At 46.9% G+C, this 27,166-nt stretch overlaps 1 protein-coding gene across 2 annotated transcripts in view; it reads left to right on the top strand.

Annotated features, from left to right (window-relative positions):
* LOC143924760 (uncharacterized) overlaps positions 1–27,166 on the top strand; it is a 133,233-nt gene that overhangs the window by 48,004 nt on the left and 58,063 nt on the right. For both annotated transcript variants that reach the window (XM_077449210.1, XM_077449209.1), the window contains exons 4-6: positions 9,947–10,095; positions 14,907–15,014; positions 17,892–18,086. In XM_077449210.1, the coding sequence (XP_077305336.1) occupies positions 9,947–10,095; positions 14,907–15,014; positions 17,892–18,086 (452 nt within the window). The remainder of the gene's footprint in view (positions 1–9,946; positions 10,096–14,906; positions 15,015–17,891; positions 18,087–27,166) is intronic.

The following is a 27,166-nucleotide window of genomic DNA, read 5'->3' as shown; positions in this document are numbered from 1 at the left end:
CTGTGACGCATCGACGCCCTGCACGCACGTCGACGTATTTTCTTAGTCGACGTAGTCAATTACGTCGACGCGTCGTGGCAGCTCTAGTACCATGCACAGCTGCACCAGATTCCGTGTGCTCCAGTTTTAGTAAATGATTGGGTACCATGCACAGCTGCACCAGATTCCGTGTGCTGCAGTTTTTGTAAATGATTGGGTACCATGCACAGCTGCACCAGATTCCGTGTGCTCCAGTTTTTGTAAATGATTGGGTACCATGCACAGCTGCACCAGATTCCGTGTGCTCCAGTTTTAGTAAATCTCTCCCAATGTGTTTGCTTTTAGAACAAACAACAGGTATTTTCTATACTTTCTGAAAATGTTTTTAACTTGAAAAAAAGATAACTAATGCAGCCATCACAGCTGAAGACTGGTAAGCTGCAATATATTACATTTTAGTTCTTGGGTTTAGTTATGCTTTTCAATTATAATGTGCACCTCGTCTTTTCAGCTCTTCTTTCTATTCATTCCTTGCATTCTATCTTTTCTTTATCTCTCTCTTCTTTCTTTCCACCCTTCTTTCCATCCCCATCTTCCTCTCTTCCTTCCTTCTCACATTCCCTTCAGTTCTTTCGGTGACCTCCACGACTGCCTTCAAGTAAATTTCTACACTGGCTTTTTCTCCACTCCAGCCCCCTCTGCCTTACACTCCTCCATCATCTAGATCAGTGGTCCCCAACCTTTTTGGCATCGAGGACCGGCTGCGTGGAAGAAAATTGTGCCAAGGCCCGGTTGGGGGGGGGGGTAAGCGATTTTCCGTGGCCGGTTTGTCAGCACTTTATTTCTATTATTACATTGTAGTAATTAATAAAATAGTACAACTCACCATAATGCAGAATTAGTGGCAGCCCTGAGTGTGTTTCTTGCCATGTTACCTGCCACCAGATGCGGAATGTCACTTGCCATGTCACCTGCCACATTGCCTGTCACTAGATGGGGAATGTCACTTGCCACGTCCTTTGCCACCAGATGCGGAATGTCACTTGCCATGTTGCCTGCCACAAGATGCGGAATGTCACTTGCCATGTCACTTGCCACGTTGCCTCTCACCAGATGTGGAATGTCACTTGCCATGTCACCTGCCACATTGCCTGTCACTAGATGCAGAATGTCACTTGCCACATCACCTGCCATGTTGCCTCTCACCAGATGCGGAATGTCACTTGCCATATTGCCTGCCACAAGATGCGGAATGTCACTTGTCACGTCCCCTGTCAGGATGCCTGTCACCAGATGTGGACTGTCACTTGCCACACTGCCTGCCACTGCATTGGTGGCAGCACTGGTCCATCTAGCACAGAAGGGCACCCAGTGAAGGCAGGAGAGCAGTGAGAGATGATGTCATCTGCTCCCTGCTCCATTTCCGACATTAAGGGTGATAGGACGGGAGAGCAGCGATGCGGGGGTCGGAGAGATGATGATGTCATCTCTCTGCTCCCCGCCGCACATCCGACATTGAGGCTGACAGGGTGGAAGAGCAGCGATGCGGGGGGCGGAAAAAGATGTCACCTGTCATATTGCCTGCCCGCTCGCTATCTCTTCCACCCGGTGCTTATATGCTGGCCGCCCGGCTGTCTCATGCTGCCCGGCCGTGCCCGCGGCCCCGCTGAAGAAAGGCCACGGCCCGGTAGTGGGCCGCGGCCCGGGGGTTGACGACCCCTGATCTAGATGACATGCTTCTGTTCCTCCTGCAGTTTGCCCAGCCCCCATTCACCCTCCAACAACACCCTTACCAACCTCTCATAATTTATTAATGCTTCTGGCTCAGGTCTAGAACCTCACTGATCTGGCATTCATTCTGCAGGCTGGTCCCCATCACAGTCAATTAGAAAGTCAAGAAATGTGTCATCACTGATTCTGAAAACCTGGCCAGAAGGCCTCTCAGAATGATAAAGCATAGATGTTTGCCTCTAAATTTTGGACCAAAATGTAAATTCAAGCGTAGCTTGATTATTGGTTCAGAACAGTTGTCTCCAAACTGTGGTCCCCGGGCCATATGCAGCACTTTGCTTGCCTTTATCTGACCCTTGGGGCGCCATTTCTCTCACTGACACGAGCAATGGACCAGCACTACTCCTCCCACTGACCCCAATGATGGGGCACTATTCCTCCCAATGACACCAACTATGGGGCACTACTCCTCCCGCTTACACCAAGGATTGGGCACTATTCCTCCCAATGACATTAACGATGGGGTGCTATTCCACCAATACCAATGATGGGGCACTATACCTCCAATGGCACCAACAATGGGGTACTATTTCTCCCACTGACGACAATGATTGGGCACTATTTCTCCCAATGACACCAAAGATGGGGCACTATTCCTCCCCAATGATGGGGCACTATTTCTCCCAATGAACCAAAGATGGGGCACTACTGATCCCGCTTACACCAACGATTGGGCACTATTCCTCCCAATGACATCAACGATGGGGTACTATTTCTCCCAATGATGCCAGTGATGGGGCACTATTCCTCCCAATGACACCATGGATGGGGCGCTATTCCTCCCAATGACATCAACTATGGGGCACTACTCCTCCCGCTTACACCAACGATGGGGCACTATACGTCCAATACCTATGATGGGGTACTATTCCTCCAGTACCAATGATGGGGCACTATTCCTCCAGTACCATTGATGGGGCACTATACCTCCAAATGGCACCAATGATGGGGTACTATTTCTCTCAATGACGCCATGGATGGGGCACTATTCCTCCCAATGACACCAACTATAGGGCACTACTCCTCCCGCTTACACCAACAATGGGATGCTATTCCTCCAATACCAGTGATGGGGTACTATTTCTCCCAATGACACCAATGATGGGGCACTATTTCTCCCAATGACATCAAAGATGGGGCACTCTTCTTCCTACTTACACCAACGATGGAGCACAGTTCTTCCAATACCACTGATGGGGCACTATTCCTCCCAATGACAACAACAATGGGCCATTATTCCTACCAATAACACCAAAGATGGGGCCCTCTTCCTCCCAATGACATCAATGATGGGGTACTATTCCTCCAATACCAATGATGGGGCACCATTCTTGCTCCTACTGACCAGAGGTGCTGTGTCTTTTTCTTACTCCCACTGGCCACCTAGCCATAGACATTGTTTAGTTCCACTGATGCTGGGGCATTTTCTACTCTCCGGGGACCACCCTAATGTTTGATAGATAGTAAACTGGCCCTTTGCTTAGAAAGTTTGGGGACCCCTGGTTTAGAACAGAGTATGGAAGGGTCAGATCAAGTTTGGGGACCCCTGGTTTAGAACAGAGTGTGGAATGGTCAGATCAAGTTTTTACTTTAATTACTTCAAAAGAGACACCCAGCATATTGTTGTGAGCTTAATGTCCTGTTTCTTCACCCTAGAGTGTACTGACCTTGTGCTTTTGAGGGAAATTCACCAGGAAACCATTGTTAATGTCACCAGCTTCTGGTGTGATGGGTTTCACTATCAGAATGAGATTTACTATCACTATCAAAATCAAGCCTAGTTCCGAGGGCGTGGCCTAGCGATGCACTAGAGCAGACGTGCTTCGCGGGAGCTCCGGCATCGGCGCGGATAATTGATCTTATTTGACTAGATCCCCCTCACTACTGCTTGCCCCAGGCATGGGGAGGAAAACGGGCAAGTCCCTGCCCAAGAAGGGCTCAGCTTCTGGCAACATCAAACGTTTTTTGGCCGCGGAGTCCGAGGAGGTCCCGGACCATGACGGCCTAGGCCGCACGCCGCACAGCACGCTGCCGATACTCACCCCCGCCTCTTCAGCTAGGCCGGAGAGTAGATCCCGCTCGCCCGATACCTCGGCCGAATCGGAGGATGAGAGAGAATTGGCCGGCCCTGCCGAGATAGCTACCAGGGTGAGTGATCTCCCGACTAAGGCCGACCTCGCCTCGATGCTATTGAACCTTGAACGAGCGATTCGGAAGGAAGTGTCGGCGGTCCGTTCGGACTTATCACAGGTACTGGTACGTGTGGAAGAGACGGAACAACGACTGGACAGACACGCGTCTGCTATTCGATCGCTTCAGACGACTACCCGTCAACTTACGATCGCCCACCGTACGGCTCTATATAAAATCGAGGACCAGGAAAACAGAAACCGACGCAACAACGTTCGGATCCGTGGCCTTCCGGAGGCGACCGGAGACGACGACCTCTTGCCTTCAGTCAGGGGCATTTTTAACAGCCTTCTCGGCAAGGCGCCCGACGCGCCGTTGAAGATTGATCGGGTCCATAGGGCCCTCCGACCTCGCTCCATGACTGCGGAGGTTCCACGTGATATCATCTGCAGACTTCATCACTACCCGGATAAAGAACTAATTATGAAGAAGGCCCGGGAAGCCACGCCATTTGATTTCCATGGCGCCTCCCTCACCTTATATCCGGACCTGGCCAAAGAGACTTTGGATAGGCGGAGAGCCTTGCGCCCCCTCACGGAGCTTCTACAGTCTGCCTCTATCAGGTACCGATGGGGCTTCCCTGCTGCTTTAATCGCCTCGGTCAACGGCAAGACCTCTGTCCTAAGGTTTCCTGAAGACTTACCACGCTTCTGTGCTGACCTGAACCTTGAAGTACCTGAGCTACCGGGTTGGACTGATGTCCTCCCGCCACCACCGAAGCTCCCTGACCGTCAATGGCACAGAGCGGGCCGGAGGCCTCTGGCTGCGGATCTGGCTTCCCAGGGGCACCCCTGACCGGCGTAATGTGTGGTTATCCCTGTGTCCTTTCTCCCTCCGGTCCTCACAGACACCTTGGATCCTGCAATCGGGAAGCTGATTCTCTAGTACTTGCCACTGACTTGGTTTTCCTTTATTGGCCTCTGGATTACCTTCCTTGCTGCCTGTGTTCTGCCACAGCGGGACGCTGTTCTTTTCTGTTTTCCCAAGTTCTTGCTGTTTCCTTTTTGCTAGTTTTTGCAGTCCCGGATACCCATCAATGCTTGATCTCTGGGGCCTTCCCCAGTTCTACTCCGCCAGCTGTCTGAGCTTTTGCCGGGCTGAGCGACATATCCGTGACCCCCTGTGGTCTCTGGCCCTGAAACTGATCGCTTGCCTCTTGGTTCCGTACTCAGTTCCTGATTGGACTTGAACCCTGTTTGCCGACCCTGTTTGGATCACTGTAATTTACATTTTGCCGCTGTTCCCCTTATTAACTGTTTTTCATTGGAAATGTTTATGTATATGTAGTGAGTTTAACTGCGGCGCCGGTGCCGGACTGCCGTGGCGTGACCCTGGCCCTTGATGGCGTGGTTTGTCCTTGGTGGCCTTGTTTCCGCCGCCCCCCCTCTTGGTGGGTGCCGCCTTGCCCGGGGTCCCGGTGCCCTTGCCCCGCTTTGCGGGGGGGGTGCGGGGTTCGCGGGCTGGGTGCGCGACCCGCCGCTGCACTGCAGTTTTCTGCGTGCGGTTAGTTCTGCTACTATGCTGCTTTCTTTGTTGCTACTATTCTGTTTCTTTCCCTGTCGCTCTCCCTACTCTCTTTTCTCTCCTTTGGTTTTCCTTCTTGTCCCCGTCCCTCCCCTGCCCAACCCTCTCCCCCTGGTGTGGGGGGCCCTATCTGCCTTGGTTGTTTCGCTGTTGGGGGGTGTGGGAGGTGGGTGCCCCCTTTCTGTGACCCGATGGCTGCGGTGAATTTTATCTCGTTTAATGTTAGAGGCCTTCATGCCCCTGGGAAGAGACATCAATTGTTCCGGGAACTGAATCGTCTCCGGGGGGATGTGGTCTTTCTACAGGAGACCCATCTCACCCACACCACTTCCGTCAAATTGTATTCTCCCAAATACCCTACCTGGTATTATGGTCTCTCGGATATTGCTAAGGCCAAGGGCGTAGCCATCGGGTTTCGGAGGGGTACCGCGTTTAAGTTGGATGATATGTTATGTGATCCGGCTGGCCGTTATTTGTTTCTCCGGGGCACTCTGGGCAGCATGTCATGCACTTTAGCTACTCTTTACTCCCCCAATAGACAACAGGCCTCTTTTGTCGCCTCGACACTCTCTAAACTAGGAGACTTCGCGAGGGGTTGTGTGGTCCTGGCGGGTGACTTCAATGCGGCTCTGGAACCTTCTCTGGACACTTCCAGGGGGAGTTCGCCTTTGTCCTATAAACAGCTGAAATGCATACGTACAAAACTGCATGAGCTGCAGTTGATGGACACCTGGAGGATCGCACACCCCCGCGAACGTGACTTTACCTTTTTCTCCCCGGTGCATCATACCTACTCGAGAATTGACCTCTGTTTTCTCGATCACCAGCACCTGCCACTCTTAGTTAAATCGGCCATTGAAACATCTCCCCTGTCGGACCACGCTCCGACTTCGTTTACCCTTAAGGTTGAATCTTTGCCGCCCAAGGCTGCTACTTGGCGGTTGAACGAGACCCTTTTATCCGAGGAGGCGGACAGGAAAGTTTTGGGTGAGGAACTAGATTTCTACTTTCAGACTAATATGTGTAGCGAGATCTCCCCGGGCGTGCTATGGGAAGCGCACAAGGCCTTTATTAGGGGTAAACTTATTGAACTGGGGGCCAGGAAAAAGAGGGAACGGGTGGCACAGCAGCTTCAGTTAGTTGCGGAGATTAGGAGCCTAGAGAAGATTCATAAATGGAGCCTCTCAATCCCCGTTCTGCACACCCTTACAGCGAAGCGAGAAACTCTGAAGTCCCTCCTGCACTTGGACCAGAAGTCTAGATCGAGGCTGGTAGCCCAGCGCTTCTACGAATGGGGGGATAGACCTAGTAGGTTGTTAGCGGCTTCCATTAGGCGATGGAGAGCCGCTGCGTTTATACCTAAAATTAGAACCTCGGGGGGGTCCATGGCCTACGAAACTCCTCGGATTGCTAAGGAATTTCAGGATTTCTACCAGCAGCTATATCATGTTCGTCGTATAGACTCAGACGGGGAAGCTCGGCGGCGGCTCATTCGGGAATACCTGGACCGGGCGGCCCTCCCTCAGCTTTCCGCTGAGGCCCTGGCTGCTCTGGAAGGGGAATTTTCGTCTACGGAATTATTGCGAGCACTCCGAGCTATGGCGAAGGGCAAAGCACCCGGCCCGGACGGCCTTTCAGTAGCATATTATCGCTTATATGCGGATAAATTGCTCCCCCACCTTTCTAATTACGCTAATGTGACCTTGTCCGGGGGGGTCCTCCGCCCGGAGACTATTCATGCCCATGTTACGGTCATACCAAAGGACGGGAAGGACCCGGCCGATTGTGCAAGCTATCGCCCTATCTCGCTGCTCAACATCGACGCCAAAATTTACGCCAAGGCTATTGCGAATAGATTATTGCCTCTGGTCCCACAATGGATTACGCGGGATCAAACCGGTTTTATACCGGGGAGAGAGGCTCGCGACAATTCTCTACGCACCATCACACTGATGTCGCTTGTACGGCGTCGGTCCCAGCCCACCCTGCTGCTTTCCACGGATGCTGAGAAGGCTTTTGACAGGGTGGACTGGGAGTTTCTTATGGCGACGTTGTCCCGTCTCGGGGTCGGCCCTTCCCTCAGATCGCAAATTTTAGCTCTTTACAGTCATCCCACGGCCCAGTTGAGGGTTAACGGTACTCTCAGTGACCCCTTTACTCTATATAACGGTACGCGCCAGGGTTGCCCGCTTTCGCCCATACTTTTCGCAATATCGCTGGAACCTTTCCTGTCTATTATCCGTCGTAACCCGAACATACACGGTGTTGTAGTGGGTGGGACGGAACACAAATATGCGGCCTATGCCGATGATATTTTATTTTATGTGCAACAGCCTCTGATTTCTCTCCCTAACCTCGTAGCCGAATTTACAGCTTTTGGCAGGGTTTCGAATTTCAAAATAAATATGTCTAAATCCGAAATTCTAAATCTCACGGTCCCTCCCCTTGTAGCCACGTCTCTCAAGCAATCCTTCCCCTTTACTTGGCAGACACGGCGCCTAAAATATTTAGGTATTTATCTGACGCCCAATCCACTTGCTCTTTTCCGAGCCAATTTCCTCCCGCTTCTTAATACGCTAAGGTCAGACCTACAGAGGTGGTCCCAGGTGGGTCACTCTTGGATGGGTAGGATTGGGGTGGTGAAGATGAACCTGCTGCCCAGGGTGCTCTTCTTGCTGCAAATGATCCCCTTTGGGGTGCCGGTGGGGTTCTTCACTATATTACATTCAATGGTTTACAGGTATATCTGGAATAGGAGGAAACCCCGACTGCCACGGTCCCTGCTTATGCGCCCGCGGAGCGCGGGGGGACTGGCGGTGCCGGATTTTCGATTCTATTTCCGGGCTATTGTGCTAGCCAGGCTCTCGGACTGGAAATATGGTATGAATACTAAATTGTGGGTCGAGCTGGAAACGCTGTTGGGTGGGACTGACCTTTCTAACCTTATGTGGCTTCCAAAGCATCATAGGACTCTGTCTGCTGATTCTTCACCTCTAACGACCTCTTCTTTGGCAGTGTGGGACTCTTTGTACAAAAAAAGCTCCGGGCTCTATAACTCACCTTTACTGTCTTTGTCAGGCCACAACTATTTTCCGCCCGGTAATGTGGGGCCTAACTCACGTGCCCCTTGGAGCCTTGGGGACAAGACTTTCCTTCACCAGCTTACCGGACCCTCCGGGGTTCTTCCTCTCCCCACCATTTTGGGGGAATCGCCTATTTCACCTATGGATCAGTGGAAATACTACCAACTGTCGGCATTTGTTCGATCTCTTCCTAAACCGCTACGTTCCGTATCCGAGCTTACACCACTGGAGTCTGCTTTCTCAGGGGACCTACCTGTGGAGAGACCTGTCTCCTATTTTTACCACCTGTTACTATCCCTAGAATCTCACAGGACACCTACTTTTATCCGCAACTGGGAGCTGGATTTGGATGAGACACTCACTCCTGCCCAAGTGTCTACTATTCTTCACAGGGCACACGCCACTTCGGGGTCGGCCAAAACAGCTGAGATGTCCTACAAGCTTCTGACCAGATGGCATTACACGCCTGTAACGCTACACCGGTTTTTCCCCCAGACCTCACCGCTCTGCTGGAGAGAGTGCGGTGAGCGAGCCTCCCACGCCCACATCTGGTGGTATTGCCCACGTATACGCCCGTTTTGGCTCGCAGTTCTGCATTGGATCCAGCAGATTCAGGGTCAGGAGGTTCCTAATGATCCATGGCATGTGCTATTCCACTGTTCGGAAAAGCCGGCAGGCTCATATAAACGCTCTATTACGCCCCATCTTCTCAATGCGGCAAAGACTCTTATCCCGAGATATTGGAAACAGAGGAAGATTCCCACGCTCCGTTGCTGGCTGCTCAAAGTTGATCAAATATACTACATGGAAGATATGACACTCTCCCTGAGAGGCAAGTCAGACCTTGCAAAAAAGATTTGGGCCTGCTGGGTCGCCTTTAAGTACACACCCCCGTATGCAGCTATGGTATCCAGTCCTGTGTAATGTAATATGCTGTAGCCATGTATGGTTCTTGTTTTGATGTATTTCGATGAGCTATGTATATCATGTTTTAGCCTCTGAAATTTCAGTCTGGCGGTTGGGCCCCCTCCCCCCCCCCCCCCCCTGCTTTCTTCCTTCTAGTTGGACTTTCCTTTCTTCTTTCTCCTCTTCTGGTTACAAATTGAAGGGAGTCATGTACATTTTTTGAGCTACCCATGTTGGAGTCTAAGTAGTTTGTTGGGTGATTGTTGCCTACTGGTTGTATTGCTCCTCTGTTCTTATGTCTGCGATGACTTGTATGTGCTCCTTCTCTTTAATAAAAACTAATTTAAAAAAATAAATAAAAAATCAAGCCTAGTTCCATAAGATTTGACCAATTAAGGAACATGACCAACTCATGTGCCAAGCATCACCCAATCCAGTGTGTCATTTAATCGTTTCTTTTTTTTTCCCCATAGGGACGTAAATATATCTGCCAGCCTTTGTAGCCAAGGAGAAGGAATGCCTGCACTGTTCATGCTCGGAGGCAGCACTCCTGGGCAAGTTAATGACTGCCCCCCAGTGGCTGCCCACCAGAATGTCACACTGTGTTTCAAGATAAATTCTGGTAAGTGTCCTTGGTTTAGTCTGTATACCCCACAAGGCCTGATCTGCTCAGTTACCACCCACACTAAATACATGCAGTATACTGGCACACAGTTTTGAAAGTGGCTGACATGCAGAATGCACTCCCTTGTTTTATGTTCCAAAGGTTTTATTTGGTATCATACAGGCATAAATATGATGTTTAGTAGACATTATTCAGGTTTACAGATTCATGTTCTGTTTAATATAATATACAGCCTTTTCCATATACAATAAGGATAAAAAAGAAATAATACATCTTTAGGAGACAAAGGTTGAAGTCAATGTATGCCACAATGATATGTAAAGTTATCTATTAGAAGATGTTTATTACAATAATGAAATGCTGCAGTAACAAAAGGCTAAATTTAGGATTAAAAACCAACTGAAATTTAAGTTTAAGTCAGCTAAATATATTCCAGATGCTTCAAAACAAAATCTTTTCAACGTCTTACAGTTTTTTTTCTTCTAAAGCAACCACACCCGAAGTAGAAAAGCCTGTCTCCTGCCAGCAGAGTGGGAGCCTTTCTCTTTGTGCAGAAGCAGAAGTCTTATTGCAGAGATCCGACATGCCCCCTATTCAGTCAAATGTATAACTCTGCAGTTAGCAAAGCTCATGCTCCCTGCTGATTGGAGAGCTTAACACGTATTTAGCTCATTTAAACTGTAAATTCAGTTAGTAGACCACTGGAGGCAGAGTCGGCACTCGGGTAAATATCAAATGTCAATTATCCTTTATTGAAATGACATGAAACAGCTGTAAAACTGCATCGCATTTTGGCTTTCAGGCCTTACCCATGAGCCACGCGTTTCGGCTTTCAGGCCTTAATCAGTAGCCATTATCATTTCAATAAAGGATAATTGCCATTTGACATTTGGGTGCCGTCTGTCCCTTCAGCGGTCTACAGTTTACAGAGTCATTGGCAACCTCATAGTCTGAGCACTGGGTAGGGCTGAGGATTGAAAGAAGGTAACAGTGCCGCTACACCTGTTTTCGTCAATTAAATTAGAATTTAAAGCAGAGTTCCACTATTTTTAAGTACCGAAGTATGGTGCCATTCCACGAGCTGGTGCAATTTTGAAGCGTGACATGTTAGGTATCTATTTACTCTACGTAACATCATCTTTCACATTCACTTATACAAAAAAAGTGGGCTAACTTTACTGTTTTTATTTTTTTTACTGCATGAAACGTCGCAAATACCATTTCGAGATAAATTCACCTTATTCTTTAAGATCTCTGCTAAAAAAAATATGTAATTTTTAATAAAAATCGTATATTGATTGGTTTGCGCAAAATTTATAACATCTACAAAATATAGGAGAGATATTTGTGGCATTTTTATAATTTTTTATTTTTTTTTACTAGTAATGGTGGTGATCAGCGAATTTATCGGGACTGCGACATTATGGCGGACAGATAGGACACTTTTGGCACATTTTGGGGATTTGGGATTTGTGTGTCCTAGGGAGTGATTATACCAACTGGGGGGGGGGGGGGAGGTGGGACTGCCTACTTAGTATGAACAACAGTTCGCTCTTCTCACCTCTGACAGCAGGGAGAGCTGTCTGTTTACATTGACAGATCTCCATTCTGTCTCTGTGTGGAGTTTCTCCCAGGGGAGCCAACCTGCCGCAATTGGGTCTAACTGTTGTTGTAGTTATTCTGTCTAAAGGATACTACAATAATCAGTTAACAGAAATGTTATCAGATGTAGACACCTACAGCAAATTATATAAAGACCCCACTTCCCAATATAGGTCTGAGTTGAAGGACTTAGTAGAGTTTGGTTATCAGTCACGTGTATTAACCACAAAAGAAAATAAATATCTTATACCAAGTAGTAGCCAACTACATATACCTACCATTTACACCCTCCCTAAGATGCACAAAGATTTAGTAACCCCCCCCCTGGCAGACCCATCGTCAATGGGATAGGATCCATGACATCAAGGATGGGACAATATTTAGACCAATTTTTACAGAAAAGTGTTGTAGTCACAAAAGCCTATCCTAGAGATACTAAAAATCTGCTACAGTTGTTACAAGAAGTAGAGTTAACTTTCGAAAGATGAGTTGTTGTTTTTTTAGTTACATTAGATGTGACATCTTTATACACAGTAATCCAACATGAGGATGCTCTATTGGAGCAAAAGAGAGGACTTACCTTATACTCAGTTTTTTCTTTTTTCGGAATGCTTTAGGCTTTTGTCTTTCCCACAATTATTTTTGGTTTAACAACAATTATTTCACTTAAAAGAGAGGAGTGGTTGTGGGCAAAAAATGTTGTGCCCAGTATAGCTAATCCCTTTATGGGACAGTCTGAGGACAAATACGTGTTTCAGGAAAAGAGGGTAGAGCTCCTTTTCTATAGGAGTTACATAGAGGATCTGCTCCTCATATGGGCAGGATCAGGATCTTCCTTGAAATTTTGTTTACAGCATTTAAACAGTAATGTGAATAACGTAAAATTGACCAGTCAGATTCATTTTTTTTTAGACGTCAATATTTATAGATATAATGACAGTTTGGAGACTAAAGTCTTCTTTATACCAACGGATCGCAATAGCTTTTTACCCAGATACAGTGGTCATCACCTTCTTTGACTGAGAAACATTCCTAAAGGCCAAATGATGCGGGTAAAGAGGAATTGCTCCACACTGAGAATTTTGATTCTCAATCTTTAGTATTAAAAAGGAGATTTTTAGAAAAAGGCTACAACGCTCAACACAGTTGTAGAGGAGATAAGAGCTATTCCCAGAGAAGAATGTCTAAGGGATAAGATGCCAGAGACAAGTAATAAAAGCAATGAATGGGGGACTATCTTTAAGACACACTGGCATATTATATGTCTGCATAAGACACTCAAAACTGAGCTTCCACCCATGCCTAAGTTTATCTACAGGAAAGCCCAACATTTTGGAGACTTAGTAGTTACAAAAGTGTTAGACCCCCCAACTAGAGTTCCATCAATTTGGGACAGAGATGGCTTCTTTGCGTGTAGAAAATGTAAGTCATGTTAAGAAGTGTCTAGACCCAAGAGGGGTTTGGACGAGTTCACATCAACCTCTAACAATAAGGAATTCTCCATCAAAGAATTTATCACATGCAACACCTCACATGTGGTCTATGCCTTGGAGTGCCCATGTGGGTTGATGTATAATGGTAGAACCAAAAGGTTGTTGAGGATTAGAACAGCAGAACATGTCCATAATATTAAGCTGAGTTTTAAAGATCATAATGTGTCACTTCAATCACAATCAAGACCCTTCAGGTCTAAAATTTTGTGGAACAGACCATATAAAACCAACATGGAGAGTTTCAAATCTGGTGAGAGAGCTCTCTAAGCGAGAAACTCACTGTATTTTTTTGACAGATACCCTTGCCCCGAAAGGGTTAAACATAGAGTTTGATAGTAATTGCTTTACCAGCGACTATCGAGCTCTGTGGTGTTATCGACTTTTTGATATCTGGTAATGTGTACATTGAAATATTCTAAAATGATGCTGCATACTTGTAGTTACCTTTTTATAACTGTAGATTTGAGTACAATTTGTTTATAAGTAGAAACAGTGGAGGAGTCTAGATTATTTACACTGTATATTAAAGAGTTCCCCTCTTAGGTTTAAATATGATTTTATAAGGAATGGAGTTTTTATATAAAAAAAAAAATAGTTAATTTTGACAATATTTTATTGTTTTTACTGTTTATTTTTTTTGAGTAATAGTGATGTTTATTGAGATCTTGTTAAGAAAACAGGTGATTGTATTAATAATATCTGTATCAAGTTTAGATACAGATAAGCAAATATGGTATTTAATAAAAGGTACCTGTGATATTTGTACCTAGGCTTACATGAGCTATAAACTAAGATTGTAATGGTCTAATGTTTAGTGTCGGCTGCAGTCAATAAGGTACTAAGAGATTTGTATTCTGTGAGCATTACTCAAGTCACCGCTAGTGTGCACCTCAGACAAGGTCATAATGACGAAATGCGCCAGGGCGTGACCTTAAGGCGACCATAAGTGACATTTACTGTACATTAGAGTGTAAAAGGCTTATAACCCCTGTCAGTTTTTATTGCTGTCTGTGCCCCCATTAATGAGATTCACCCTTTATATTTGTCCTGTTTACCATTATCATTGGAAGTAAAAGAAAATCCCAAATTTTGTGTTTTCCCCAGAAATGTAATGGAGGGCAAATATCCCAATAGGGACACTAGTTCTGGTGGCCTGGGGGTCCCCAAGAAAATCCCCTTAATGGGACAGGAAGTGAAGGGAAATATCCGCAATGGGACACAGATAGGGGAAAAAAAATCTGACAGGGGTTACAACCTTCCCTTACTTTATACAAAATGAAAAAGCAAAAAAAAGTTTTGCCTATAGTTCTGCTTTAAGTAGGGACTTACTCTCCTTTTGTTGCATCTCCAGTAAAGGAAGTAAAGGTAACTAGAGAGCATAGACAGCAGAAAATAAACTGAAACGGACTCTAGCTCTTCCCTAATCTAAAAACAGATTTTTTTTTTTTTTGGCTATGCATATAATCTATTCTTCCTGGATCTTTGGGTTAGATTCTTTGCACTTAATTTTGGGGTATGTACACCTGCCATAGCCCCCGCCTACACTGATCGATTTTTATGTTTTTCATTTACACTATGGAATTGCATAATCTACTAAAATATGTACTGATATGTTTACAAAAATGCAATCCTATCCACTTTAGCCTCTATTACCAGTGCAATCTCTTATGTAGATGTTTCATCTGTATGCACTTTTCAATTTTTTCATTGCAGACTGCTCCCTCTGGAAGGGTGGTGAGGACCTCTCCGACCTTCTGACTGCTGTGATTCAGTCATTACAGACTCACTGCAAATGTCATCTATCTGCCAGCATGTTCACAGGTAGCTTATTGACTGAAAAATGTTCAGATGGTTCAAGCAGCCATCTTTTAACTAAGATATGGAAATGAACCGGTTTAATAGCTTATTATGTTGTTAATCATACTCAGACCTGAAGTACCCAACCAACATGTCATGTTTTGGAGATTTCTGCCAGGGGAAAGCTGTGGTTATTACCAATACGACACTGATAAATTCACCTGTGCAAAAATAAGAAAATCCCGAAAACATGACCTGTGCAGAGTCCTGTTGGGCTAGAATTGAGAAACAGCGCATGTTTAAAGCCATCTGCGCTTCTAAAATAGGGACATAAATCCAGAAACATGCTAAAGGTAAACTGCAAGTGCAGTTGCTCCGGAGCTTAGTAAATGAAGTGAAATTTCACTTTGCAAAAAGTAACCAATCACATGCAAAGAAAAAAATAAAAACTGTACTGTTGCTTGCACATGATTGGATGATGAAAGTCAGTAGAGATTTTGCTCATTTACTAAGCTCTGGAGCAACTGCTCTTATAGTGCGCTACTGCACTTTGCAAAGTGCATAGTCCATTTGCCTTTCTTAAAGATGAAGTAAACCCTCTCTGAAAAAAAAAAAAAAAAACACCCTGCAGGACAAAGGCATAATGAGCTAGTATGCATAGCATACTAGCTCATTATCAATGACTTACCTGAGATTGAAGCCCCCGAAGCGACCCTCGTGCACATTCTCCGTCGCCGCCATGATATCCGGAAGTCACTCTGTGACTGGCCGAAGCAGCGATGATATCACTCCGGCGCATGCAGGCGGGAGCTGTCAGTGACGGCATGATCACCTTCACTAATGGCACGCTCAGTGCGCCTGTGCCGTTGTCTACGGCGCACATTGGTGCCCATTTTTAGGGAAATATCTCCTTAACTGTGTAGGTTAAGGAGATATTTCTTGCACCTACATATAAGCCTTAATCTAGGATTACCTGTAGGTTAAAGTGGTCTGTAAGAGTTTACAACCACTTTAAATCAACCCCAATGTTGGGGCTTTTACAGAGCAAGGTCCCAGAACCATTCTATTCACAAAGGAAAGATGGGGATATTTGTTTAAACCATGACATTTTTTTTTTATTTGCTGCTGTCCTAAGTAGGCATGGGGGTTATTTACTAAAGTTGGAGAGTGTAAAATCACGCAGGAGGTTACTCACTCAGCACAGGCACCATTTAGGTAACCTTTTGCTTTTTCTCAATCAATGCAAAGCATTCTCTGATCAGATTAAATGGAAAAGCAGTGTGGCAATGCTACAATCTCCACTTCATCCAATCAGAAATTTCTTTGCATTCATTGAGAAAATGCAGTGTTTTTCTGAATTGTTTCCATGCCAAGTGGACTACCTCCTGTGTTTGATAAGCAACAGGGCAGCCTCTCGGCACTGGATTCGGAAGCTAGTGGAGACCACTGTACTAGCTGTGCCCATTATAGTAATTTCCAGCTATCACAGGGATCCACAGGTATGGCACATATATACTTACTTTGGTCCAAGCTAATGTAAAAATTGTCATACCAAAACTTCAGTTTAAAGTAGAAGTTCAGCTTAAAACGAACTAACTCTAAATCTACTCGCAGAAACATTCCAAGACTAACCCTGTAAAGAAGTAATCGCTAAACATACCTTTTCTGAAGCCGCTCCGGTCTGGTCCCATGCTGAGCTGTCAGAGACGGCTTCTGTGTGTGGGAATGTGCAGAAGAGACAGCCGACAACGGAAGCCCCATAGTAACTCTATGGGTGATGTCACTTCCCAGGCATTTCCCAGCCGTTGTCAGCTGTCTCGTGCACACAGCATCCGCTGCTGGAGGACGGACCGGATCGGCTTCAGAAAAGGTATGTATAGCGATTTTTGTTTTATGGGGCTAGATAGATTAGTCTTATGCCGTGTACACACAGTCGGATTTTCCAATGGGAAATGTTGGATGTGAGCTTGTTGGCTGAAAGTCCAACCGTGTGTATGCTCCATCGAACATTTTCTTCGGGTTTTCTGCCAAAAAAATTTCTCTAGCAGGTTCACAAATTTTCCGACAACAAAACGTTGTTGTCGGAAAGTCCGATCGTGTGTACACAAGTCCGTGCACAAAAGTTCACGCATGCTTGGAATCAAGTCTGAGCCGGAAGCGCTCGGTCTTGTAAAATGAGCGTTTGTAATGGAGATATCACATGACTATTGAACTTCTTTTTTATCGGCTTGTCGTACGTCTTGCAGGTCACCACGCTCCCACGTTCGTAATTGTTGCCCAACATTTGTGTGACCGTGTGTATGCAAGACAAGTTGGAGCCAACAACCTTTGAACAAAAATCCACGTTTTTGTTGGCGGAAAGTCCGATTGTGTGTACGTGGCATTAGAATTTGGCTGCGAGTAAATTTAGAGATAGTTTTAGGCTGTACTGCTACTTTAAGCTAGGGTTGCACTGATACTGACAGCGGTATTGATGCCGATAATAATCATTTGCAGGAATTCCCCTACTCCTGCAAATGCTCTGATACAAAAGGAATAAGCTCAAATTGCACTGCAAAGAATTGCATGTTATTTGAACTGGAATATGGTGTGATTCCTGCCTGAATCACATGTGGTTTCCCCCACCGCTCCTGTGTGAACCTAGACTGGTCATAGTGACTTCACTTTGTATGGACTCAAATCGCATTGCAACGGTATTGGTACTCATTATATGACTAAAAGTATTAGTATTTGTACTCGCCGGTAAAAAAACTGTATTAGTGCAACCCTACTTTAAGGCCATATCACAGCTTGTGCCTTTGCACTCAGGACAGTTCTTTGGAGAAAACTGGAAAAAATTGCTGATGTCATATCCCCTTATGCAGATATATTTACTTAATTCATCCTTTTATTTGTGTGCAGATGCCAGTCTTGCCTGTCAACCTAACTTGTTGACCCTTCATGCCAAGCAAAACGCAACATTGACCCCTCAAAGTATTGACCTGGACGATATTCAGCTGTATGTAACAACAGGGATTGAACTGAATGTGCGCAATAAGAGTGCCACGGTGACATCAGTCTGCTCCCAACCCATGACAATCCCAACAACGCCTACAGGTAAGAGTTACTATACCATAGTAGCGTCCTATATCTTGTTAGGGAGACCTGTCCTGCTTTTGGCTACCTTTTGATATATCTTCCAGCAGCCTGTTGCAGTAGCTCAGTGTTTGTCTATAGACTTCCTGCGCACCAGAGCATGACAAATCTTTAGAGGGGCCATACACTTTGAAAAAACCTTTGATGTACCTGTCGTGTGGCTTGTATCATAAACAGGTATTCTTGTAGTGGTTAAATATACTGTACATGTGGATAGGTGGAGAAAACTCAGAGTCCCAGTGCAGAGTAACAGAAATATATTGTGACTGAAGTTCGGCAATGCAGAACAGGCCCATCGAGAAGGCAACCTGACCAGGAGCTCTGACATCATCTGTCTTGAGGAGCAGAATGCGCCCTGGCTGGTCCATACCTAAGTGGGAAGGCTTTCCAGATGGAATAGTGTGTCCCGGCACTTTTCCTACTCCTCCAGAACCTTTCCCTGACGCTAAGCACTTTCTTTTTTAGACAAGTGTCCCTACTCTTGTCACATGCAAAATGTGCGCCCAGGAGCCAGGGTCTTAAATGGGCTCTGCCTGACCCAAGATGGCCGCCAGAGTCCCATATGGGGCACTAGCATCCAATCAGATAGCTGCCCCCCTGTGACCCATGAAACCATAGAGAAACTAAGTTGTCCTTGACGTCCCCTCCCTCTGCAATGCTGCTGCTAAGAAGAAAGAACAGTAATTGGATAAGGTTTTCATACTTGTTCTATTCAGATTCTATTTAAGCATTCCTTGAACTGGTTGACCAGGGATATCTGGTGGGGCTGCCCATATACATGGTAACCTCAAAGCAGGGAAAAGTCCAACACCACTAAGGACCATTTCTGTCTAATTCCTTAGTAGAATTTTAGAAAAACCAAAACCCATTCTGCAAAGAAAATTTGTTTTAGAAAATCAGATGACTGTAGAATTTAATTTACATATCACTTTTAATTTACTCCATTAAATTACAAAATGACTTGTGTGTAAATATGTAACACAATGTATATTTTATATCATTTGTTTTATTATATTAGTGGTTATTATTATTAATCTTTGGGATTTATTGAGCTCTAACGGTTTGCACATCGCTTTACAATATACACGTGGAACCTTGGTTTACGAGCATAATTCGTTCCAGGAGAATGCTTGTAATCCAAAGCACTCGCATATCAAAGCGAGTTTCCCCATAGAAGTCAATGGAAACTAAGATAATTCCTTACGCATTTTCTATTACATGCAATACCACATGTGACCAGAGGTGGGGGGGCGCCAGAGAGCCTTGGAAATACTCGGGAACAGCTCAGCTGAACTCAGAAGGCCTTGGAAACACTGGGGAACAGAGTATTTCCAATTGTGTGTGTGTATATAGATGCACACAGCAGGGCTTGGGAGTGTGCCCCCATAGTACACCGTTTGCTATGGGAGCAGACACAAAAGAGGAGGAGTTGAGAGGACTGTTGGGGGACCCCAGAAAGTTTTCGGCTAACAGAGGTTCATGTAGATCAAAACAGCTGGAGAGCCAAGGTTCCCTATCCCTGATGTTGACTCTGTGCAATACCATTTCCCAGAGCAGGTAAGTAAACCCAGTTTATTATTTTAGGGGGAAAAAATTAGCCTTTACAACTGCTTTAAAGCTCAATACTGAACTATTTTTTTCTAAAATGTCCTTTATAATAAATTGCTTTTGCTGCAATATTCACCTTTAAACTGGGGTTGTCACCCGAATTACCTCTTCCATATCACAGGATTTCCTCAACTTGGAGGAGAGACTGTGAGTGCAGGACATCATGCATAGCTCCCAACTGTTCCTGATTTTGAGGGACTGTCCCTTATTTGGAGCAATGTCCCTCTGTCCCTCTTTCCCACTCATTTGTCCCTCATTTTGATCTGATCTATATAGTTGTATATAAAATGCATTTTTTATCTTTTAAAAAGTGTTTCCCAGTGCTAAACCTTTCATCCAAATTCTAAATTGCTGCATTTGTAAACTTTGATGCCACGTACACACGACCGGACTTTCCAGCAGAAAAGGTCCGACAGTCTTCCCAACGGAGTTCTGACCGAACTGACCAAAGTCCGTTCGTTTTGAACGTGATGACGACGTCCGTCGGACCAGCATACAGACGAACGGAAGGAAGTGATTCCGTCGGACAGATTTGAAACATGTTCTATTTCTAGGTCCGTCTGAATTTTTTAAGAATTTTTTAAGAAAAAAAGTCGGATTAAGCCCACACACGATCGTAATATCCAACAGAATATCCGACAGAATGATTCCGTCCGACCTTTTCTGCCGGAAAGTTTAGTCATGTGTACGCGACGTAAAAGGAATAGTAGTGGTAAAAAAAGCACTTGTGGGTTTAATTAAAGTGACACTAAAGGTTCATTTAAAGAAAACAAAAAAAAACAAACATATCATACTTACTTCCACTGTGCAGCTCGTTTTGGCCCCGAACCTGCTCTTTTGGGGTCCCTCAGCGTCTCTCTCGGCTCTTCCCAACATCAAATAGCCCCCTGGGAGAAGTGCTCTCCCAGGGGGTTACCTTGCGGTCATGCTCCCTAGTCCAGCTTTTCGGCGTCCATAGACACTGAATGCAGGACTCGGCCCCGCCCCCCGGCGGCCGCGTCATTGGATTTGATTGACAGCAGCAGGAGCCAATGGCTGTGCTGATATCAATCCTATCCAATCAACAGCCTAGAACCCCCTAGCAGAGAGACAGCTCGTCACAGCTGGGTCAAGTTCGAGGGTTCAGGTAGTAAAACAGAGGGGGCTAGGGGGGCGGTCACTGATAGGTGTTTTTTTCACCTTAATGCATAGGATGCATTAAGGTGAAAAAAACACAAACCTTTACAACCTCTTTAACTTATTTTTTGGTTAATTCTCCTTTAAGGGGGTGTGGCAAAGGGCGTGTCTTATGCCTACATACGTTTGCTAGTAGGTGTCCCTCATTCCCATCTCAAAATGTTAGCAAATATGCATCATGGCCTCCCCCGCACAGCACCCTGCACACACAGGGAGACATTTACTGCAGACACAATGGCAGCCTGCAGCTGAATGCTGTTCCGAGTGACACCCGCGTTTAGGACCTTATGCACCATAGACTTTGACAGGTGGTCTGCTGCACTTGTCCTTCTAGAGCCCACCAAAACATCAGGAGGGACACACTGCACCTAGATGGGCCTGTGTGCAAAGGGCCTTACCCCAACTCTAAATAACTCCATGCTCTGCATACCCAGTTTATTCCTGCATTGACAATGTCTGTACCACATCTTCTGTGTCCATGATGCAAGGAAACAGTGGCGGTTGCCACAGCTGAAAATAACCGCTTCTGGTTTTCACAATTAACAAAGACATTCATCCAGAGTTCAAAATTTCGAAAGAGGAAATATCACAGCTTCATACAATATGTTTGTGATTTTTTTTTTTTTTTTGCAGAACTCTTTGCACGGCTGTACTTCTTTTGTGGTAGGAAGAGCTATAGGTGTCAGAATATTATTAGGTGGCACAAATGAGTGACACATTTCATCTCTCTGTTCACATGCAAGTTACTGTCTGGAAGATGTCTGCTGGGCAAATTGTGCAATCCTGTTTTGTCACCTTTCATTTTGTCAGGTGTACAGTACATGTCCCCAATAACTCTCGCAATGCAAGTGTTGTGTGTCACAAGGTCAGATGGAGCCGGTTCACACCAGAACGCTTGCCTTTGTACGCGGTTTTGTGCGTTCACGAATGGCACATTTTTGACATCCTGTTCATTTCAATGGGCTGTCAATGCAAGAATGTGCAAAAAGTAAAGCAAGCACGATTTTTTTTTAATCATTCTGAATCAAACCGCATGATACCATGTGGTTTGGTGAGAGTGAACGCACCCATGTTTGCCAGATACATGTGGGTTAAAGCAGAGTTCCACCCATTTAAAAGTCAGCAGCTACAAAAAGAGTAGCTGCTGACTTTTATTAATCAGACACTCACCTGTCCCACGGTCCAGTGATGCAGGCTCACGAAGCCCCACTCATCTCCCCCTCCTCTGCAAGGCGCCAACAATCTAACTTTGGGCGCACCGTGCATTTGCACCGTGAATGGTCGGGCAATCTTCTGGGACCTGTGACGTGTCCCAGAAGATTGCGGGGAGGGAGGGGGGAGAGGTGATCTCCCTTGCGACGGCGTGGAGCCCAGGGAGGAAGTGGGAGCTGGGTGCCCATAAAAACTGGGTATCTGCTCCCCCCCCTCCAAAAAAAATGACGTGCCAAATGTGGCATGTCAGGGGGTCACCATCACTAAAAGCGGAAGTTCCATTTTTGTGTGGAACTCCGCTTTAACAATTAATGGCACCAGCGTGTGTCTAAAGAGGGCAGCGCCTTCCTGTGCGGTGCAGGAAACATAGCGTGAACAGGCCATTAAAGCTAACTCCTTGCAGATGTAACAGGTACTAATAAATGCAGCTTTGTCCACCATTGTCACAACATTTAGGAAGCCGGTCCAAAGTAGTAATGTGCAATGCTGGATAGCATGTAGACAGGAAATGGCTAAAAGAGGCTGGGGGAGACCAGCAGCATTGAGATGTAAAAATGGTTTGAAATAAGAGAAAGCATTTTACTGTATTTTTTTTTTATAATTAAAAAAAAAAAATCAACTCCCAAATGACATGTATAGTACACGCCTCACATTTTTGTAAATATTTTATTATATCTTTTCATGTAGGGATGAGCTTCGTGTTTGAGTCGAACATACGTTCGACTCGAACATCAGCTGTTCGCCCGTTCGGCGAAATCCGAACGTTATGGGCTGTTCGTGCCGAATTCGTGTGGCGCTCACGGCCCACAATGCACTGCATCATTGCAGTGCATTGCTGGCTCATGATTGGCCAAGCATGCACTGTGACCCCGCATTCTTGGCCAATCACAGCGCCAGCAGCGAGGAGAGCCATGATTGGCCACAGGCAGGATGCCTGTGGCCAATCATAGCTCAGGCTGTGTAGTACATGCCCCACACTATATAAGGCTGCCAGCGCGGCGGCCTTGTGTAGTGTGTTGGCGTCTGAAGCAGTTAGTGGGTGTTCTGTGTACCTTCAACACAGTACACACCGATCGTTATCGGCCGATTTTCGATCTTGCTCTTCTGTAGTGGTTGTTGTCTGCGTACCCTGACCGCAGTATACACCGCTATATTCACCTCACCTATATAGCTAGTGATCTATCTTTTATAATAGAGCTTGCAGTCAGTAGTGTTAGGAGCTTGTGCGTGCTGTCTGCGTGCTCTGTACCCAGTACACACCGCTATATCCACCTACATAGCTCTTCTCTATTTGAGCCCACTTGCCATCTGCAGGAGTTATTGGAAGTTGTGTGTGCCTCCAGCACAGCACAGTATACATCTGTATATACCCCTTTATCTCTGGTGTTCTATAAAAAAGGCATCTGCAGGAGTTAGTGGGTGTTTTGTGCCTCCAGCACAATATACACCTGTATCTACCCTTTATTGCTGTTCTCTAATAGAGCCATCTGCAGGGCTTAGTGGGTGTTGTGTGACTCCATTACAGTATACCCCTTTATCTCTGGTGTTCTATAATAAAGGCATCTGCAGGAGTTAGTGGGTGTTGTGTGCCTCCAGCACAATATAAACTACCCAACTGCTGTTTTACCCAACTCCCTTCAGGCCATTACCATGTCTGGAAGGCCAGCAAGGAGAGGCAGACAAGCGCGAGCCGATAAAAGAGGGCAAGCAGGCTCTGTGTCTAGAGACAACAGTGCTGGTCGTGGACGCGGTGCATTGTCATCAGCACGTGGCCATGGGACACGCTTGTCCTTCTTTTCGGCAGCTGGACATGTTGAACCGCAACATGCCAACGACTTGGTAGAGTGGATGACCAAGCCCTCTTCATCCTCCTCATCCTCTCTCACCCAGTCTCAGGGTACTAGCAAAGCAGCTGCCAACGCATCGTCTTCCCTCCTCTCAATGTCATCATCAGTGACTCCTTCCCTAGACCCACCACGTCCTCCTGAGGAGTCTCCTGAACTCTTTGAGCACAGTGTAGGGTACATGCTCCAGGAGGATGCCCAGTGTTTTGTAGGCTCTGATGATGACACTCAGCTAGGGGAAGGCAGTAGCGTGAGCGCAGAGAGAGGGGATGCTCAAGAAGGACAGCAATCTGGCAGTCATGTTCCACAAGCTGCAGCATACTGCCAGGTTTGCTACAGCGATGAAGAGGGAGGGGATGATGAGGGCACTGACTCCACGTGGGTGCCTGGTAGGAGAGAGGAGGAGGAGGAGGAGGCACATGTACAACAAGGCAGGATGCCCTCCGGGGGCCAGCTTAGGGGCAGCACACCGACTGAATCACACTGCAGAGCTCCGCCTGTGTAGGGCGCTACCTCTGCGCGTTATTCTAAAAGTTCTTTGGTGTGGGCCTTTTTTGAGACGAGTGCATCAGATCGCACCTCTGCTATTTGCAACATATGTCTCAAGCGTATCTCGCGTGGCCAAAACATCAGCCGCTTGGGCACCACATGCTTGACCAGACATATGTTGACCTGCCATGCAGCTCGTTGGCAAGTGTACCTCAAAGACCCACACCAAAGAACAAAGCGGACCTCTCCTTGCTCCTCATCAGCTGGCATCTCCAACCCCACTAGACCTTCAGTCCTCTCTGAAACCTGCTTTGAGAGGAATGAAGGTGTAGAATTAGGTGTGTCACAGCCAAGTGCTTCCGGGCACTCTGCTAGCAGTACACCCACGTCCGATTATAGCAGGCAAATGTCCCTGCCCCAGCTGCTGGACCGGCGAAAGAAGTTCACTCCCAGCCATCCACATGCCCAGCGGTTGAATGCTAGCTTGGCTAAATTGCTAGCACTTCCACTGCTGCCTTTTCAGTTGGTAGACTCGGCCCCCTTCCGTGAGTTTGTACAATGTGCGGTTCCTCAGTGGCAGGTCCCCAAACGCCACTTTTTCTCACGGAAGGCGATTCCGGCTCTCTACCGGCATGTGGAAGGCAATGTCCTTGCCTCGCTGGACAGGGCGGTCAGCGGTAAGGTGCATATTACTGCTGACTCATGGTCCAGCAGGCATGGACAGGGACGTTACCTGTCTTTCACGGCCCATTGGGTCACTCTTCTGGCAGCTTGGAAGGATGCAGGACAAGGTGCAGTAGTGTTGGAGGTTGTTCCGCCACCACGCCTCCAAAATGCTACTATTGGTTGTGACACACCTCTCTCCTCCACCCCCTCCTCTTCTTCTTCCTCCATGGCCTCTTCCAGTGCTCTGTCCTCAGAACCAGCGGTGCTCCGTAGGCGTTCCAGGGGCTACGCAAGTACGCAGGCAAAACGATGCCATGCCGCGCTTGCGCTGGTTTGTTTGGGGGACAGGAGCCACACTGGGGCGGATGTTTTGTCAGCTCTGCAGGGGCAGGCCGAGAGGTGGTTGACACCACGCCAGCTTAAGCCAGGAATGGTGGTTTGTGACAATGGCACCAACCTCCTCTCCGCCCTCCGACAGGGACAACTGACCCATGTGCCCTGTGTAGCTCACGTCCTTAACCTGGTGGTGCAGCGGTTCTTGGGCAGGTACCCCGGCTTACAGGATGTCCTGAAGCAGGACAGGAAAGTCTGTGTGCATTTCCGCCGATCATTTAATGCCTGTGCTCGGCTGGCTGAGCTCCAAAAGGAGTTGAACCTGCCCAAGAACTGCCTTATATGTGACATGCCCACCAGGTGGAACTCAACATTGGCCATGCTGCAGCGGGTGCACACGCAGTAGAGGGCCATCAATGAGTACCTGTGCGACTACGGCACCAGGACAGGGTCAGGGGAGCTCGGTTTTTTCTCACCACGCCAGTGGGGCATGATCAGGGATGCATGCACTGTCCTGTCACCGTTTGAGGAGGCCACAAGGATGGTGAGCAGTGACAGTGCATGCATCAGTGACACTGTACCTCTGGTCAACCTCTTGGAGCATACGCTGCGTGGAATAATGGACAGGGCACTTGAGGCAGAACAGAGGCAGGAAGAGGAGGACTTCCTTGCCTCTCAAGGCCCCCTTTATCCAGACAGTGTTCCTGCTGTGCCACCCATCACACAGGAAGAGGACGAGGAGGAGGAAGAGGAGGAGGAAGAGGAGGAGGAGGATGATTGTGTCAGCATGGAGGTGGAGGCTGGCACTCATCATCAGCAGCAGCAGTCTTGTAGGGATGATTTACAGTCCCAAGAAACACGTGGACTTGTACGTGGCTGGGAGGAGGTAGCTGCGGATCATGTTGCCCTTAGTGACCCAGAGGACTCCGGACCGAATGCCTCAGCTAACCTACGCTGCATGGCCTCCCTGATCCTGCAAAGCCTGCGGAAGGATCCTCTTATTCTTCGGATCAAGGAGAGGGACCATTACTGGCTGGCCACTCTCCTTGATCCACGGTACAAGGGTAAGGTTGCCGACCTTATCTTGCCATCGCAGAGGGAGCAGAGGATGAGACATCTCCGGGAGGCCTTGCAGAAAGGTCTGTGCAACGCGTTCCCAGAGACTGGGAGGTTACAAACTCCTGGTCCTGGACAACGTGTTGCTGTGGCATCGGTCAGAAGGAGCGGTGGAGAAGGTGGCCGTCTGACTGATGCTTTCAGACAATTTTTTAGTCCGCAGCCCCAAGGTATGATCGGTTCCAGCACCCATCGCCAGCGTCTGATTTACATAGTGCAGGAATACCTAGGGGCAAGGTCAGACTTGGACACCTTTCCCACCGAAAATCCTCTGGCTTACTGGGTCTTGAGGATGGATCACTGGCCAGAGCTTGCACAGTATGCAATTGAGCTACTGGCCTGTCCTGCATCCAGCGTTCTTTCGGAACGCACCTTCAGTGCTGCTGGTGGCTTTGTTACCGATCACAGGGTGCGCCTGTCCACCAAATTAGTTGATCGACTGACCTTCATCAAGATGAATCAGTCTTGGATCACCCACAGCTACCAAGCACCTGAAGCTGATGTAACCGAATAATTTTTTTTGAAATATCACATCCCTTCAAGACTGCCTATGCTGATGCTGAGTGACTGTCATATTATGTTGATTGTCTATCCTCT

This window comes from Lithobates pipiens, unplaced genomic scaffold, assembly GCF_037356315.1.
Source record: "Lithobates pipiens isolate NorthernLeopardFrog02 unplaced genomic scaffold, aLitPip1_a1.2 Scaffold_22, whole genome shotgun sequence".
Classification (NCBI taxonomy): domain Eukaryota; kingdom Metazoa; phylum Chordata; class Amphibia; order Anura; family Ranidae; genus Lithobates; species Lithobates pipiens.
Note: the sequence above shows the minus strand (reverse complement) of the source record. Positions and strands in the feature narration are given on the sequence as shown.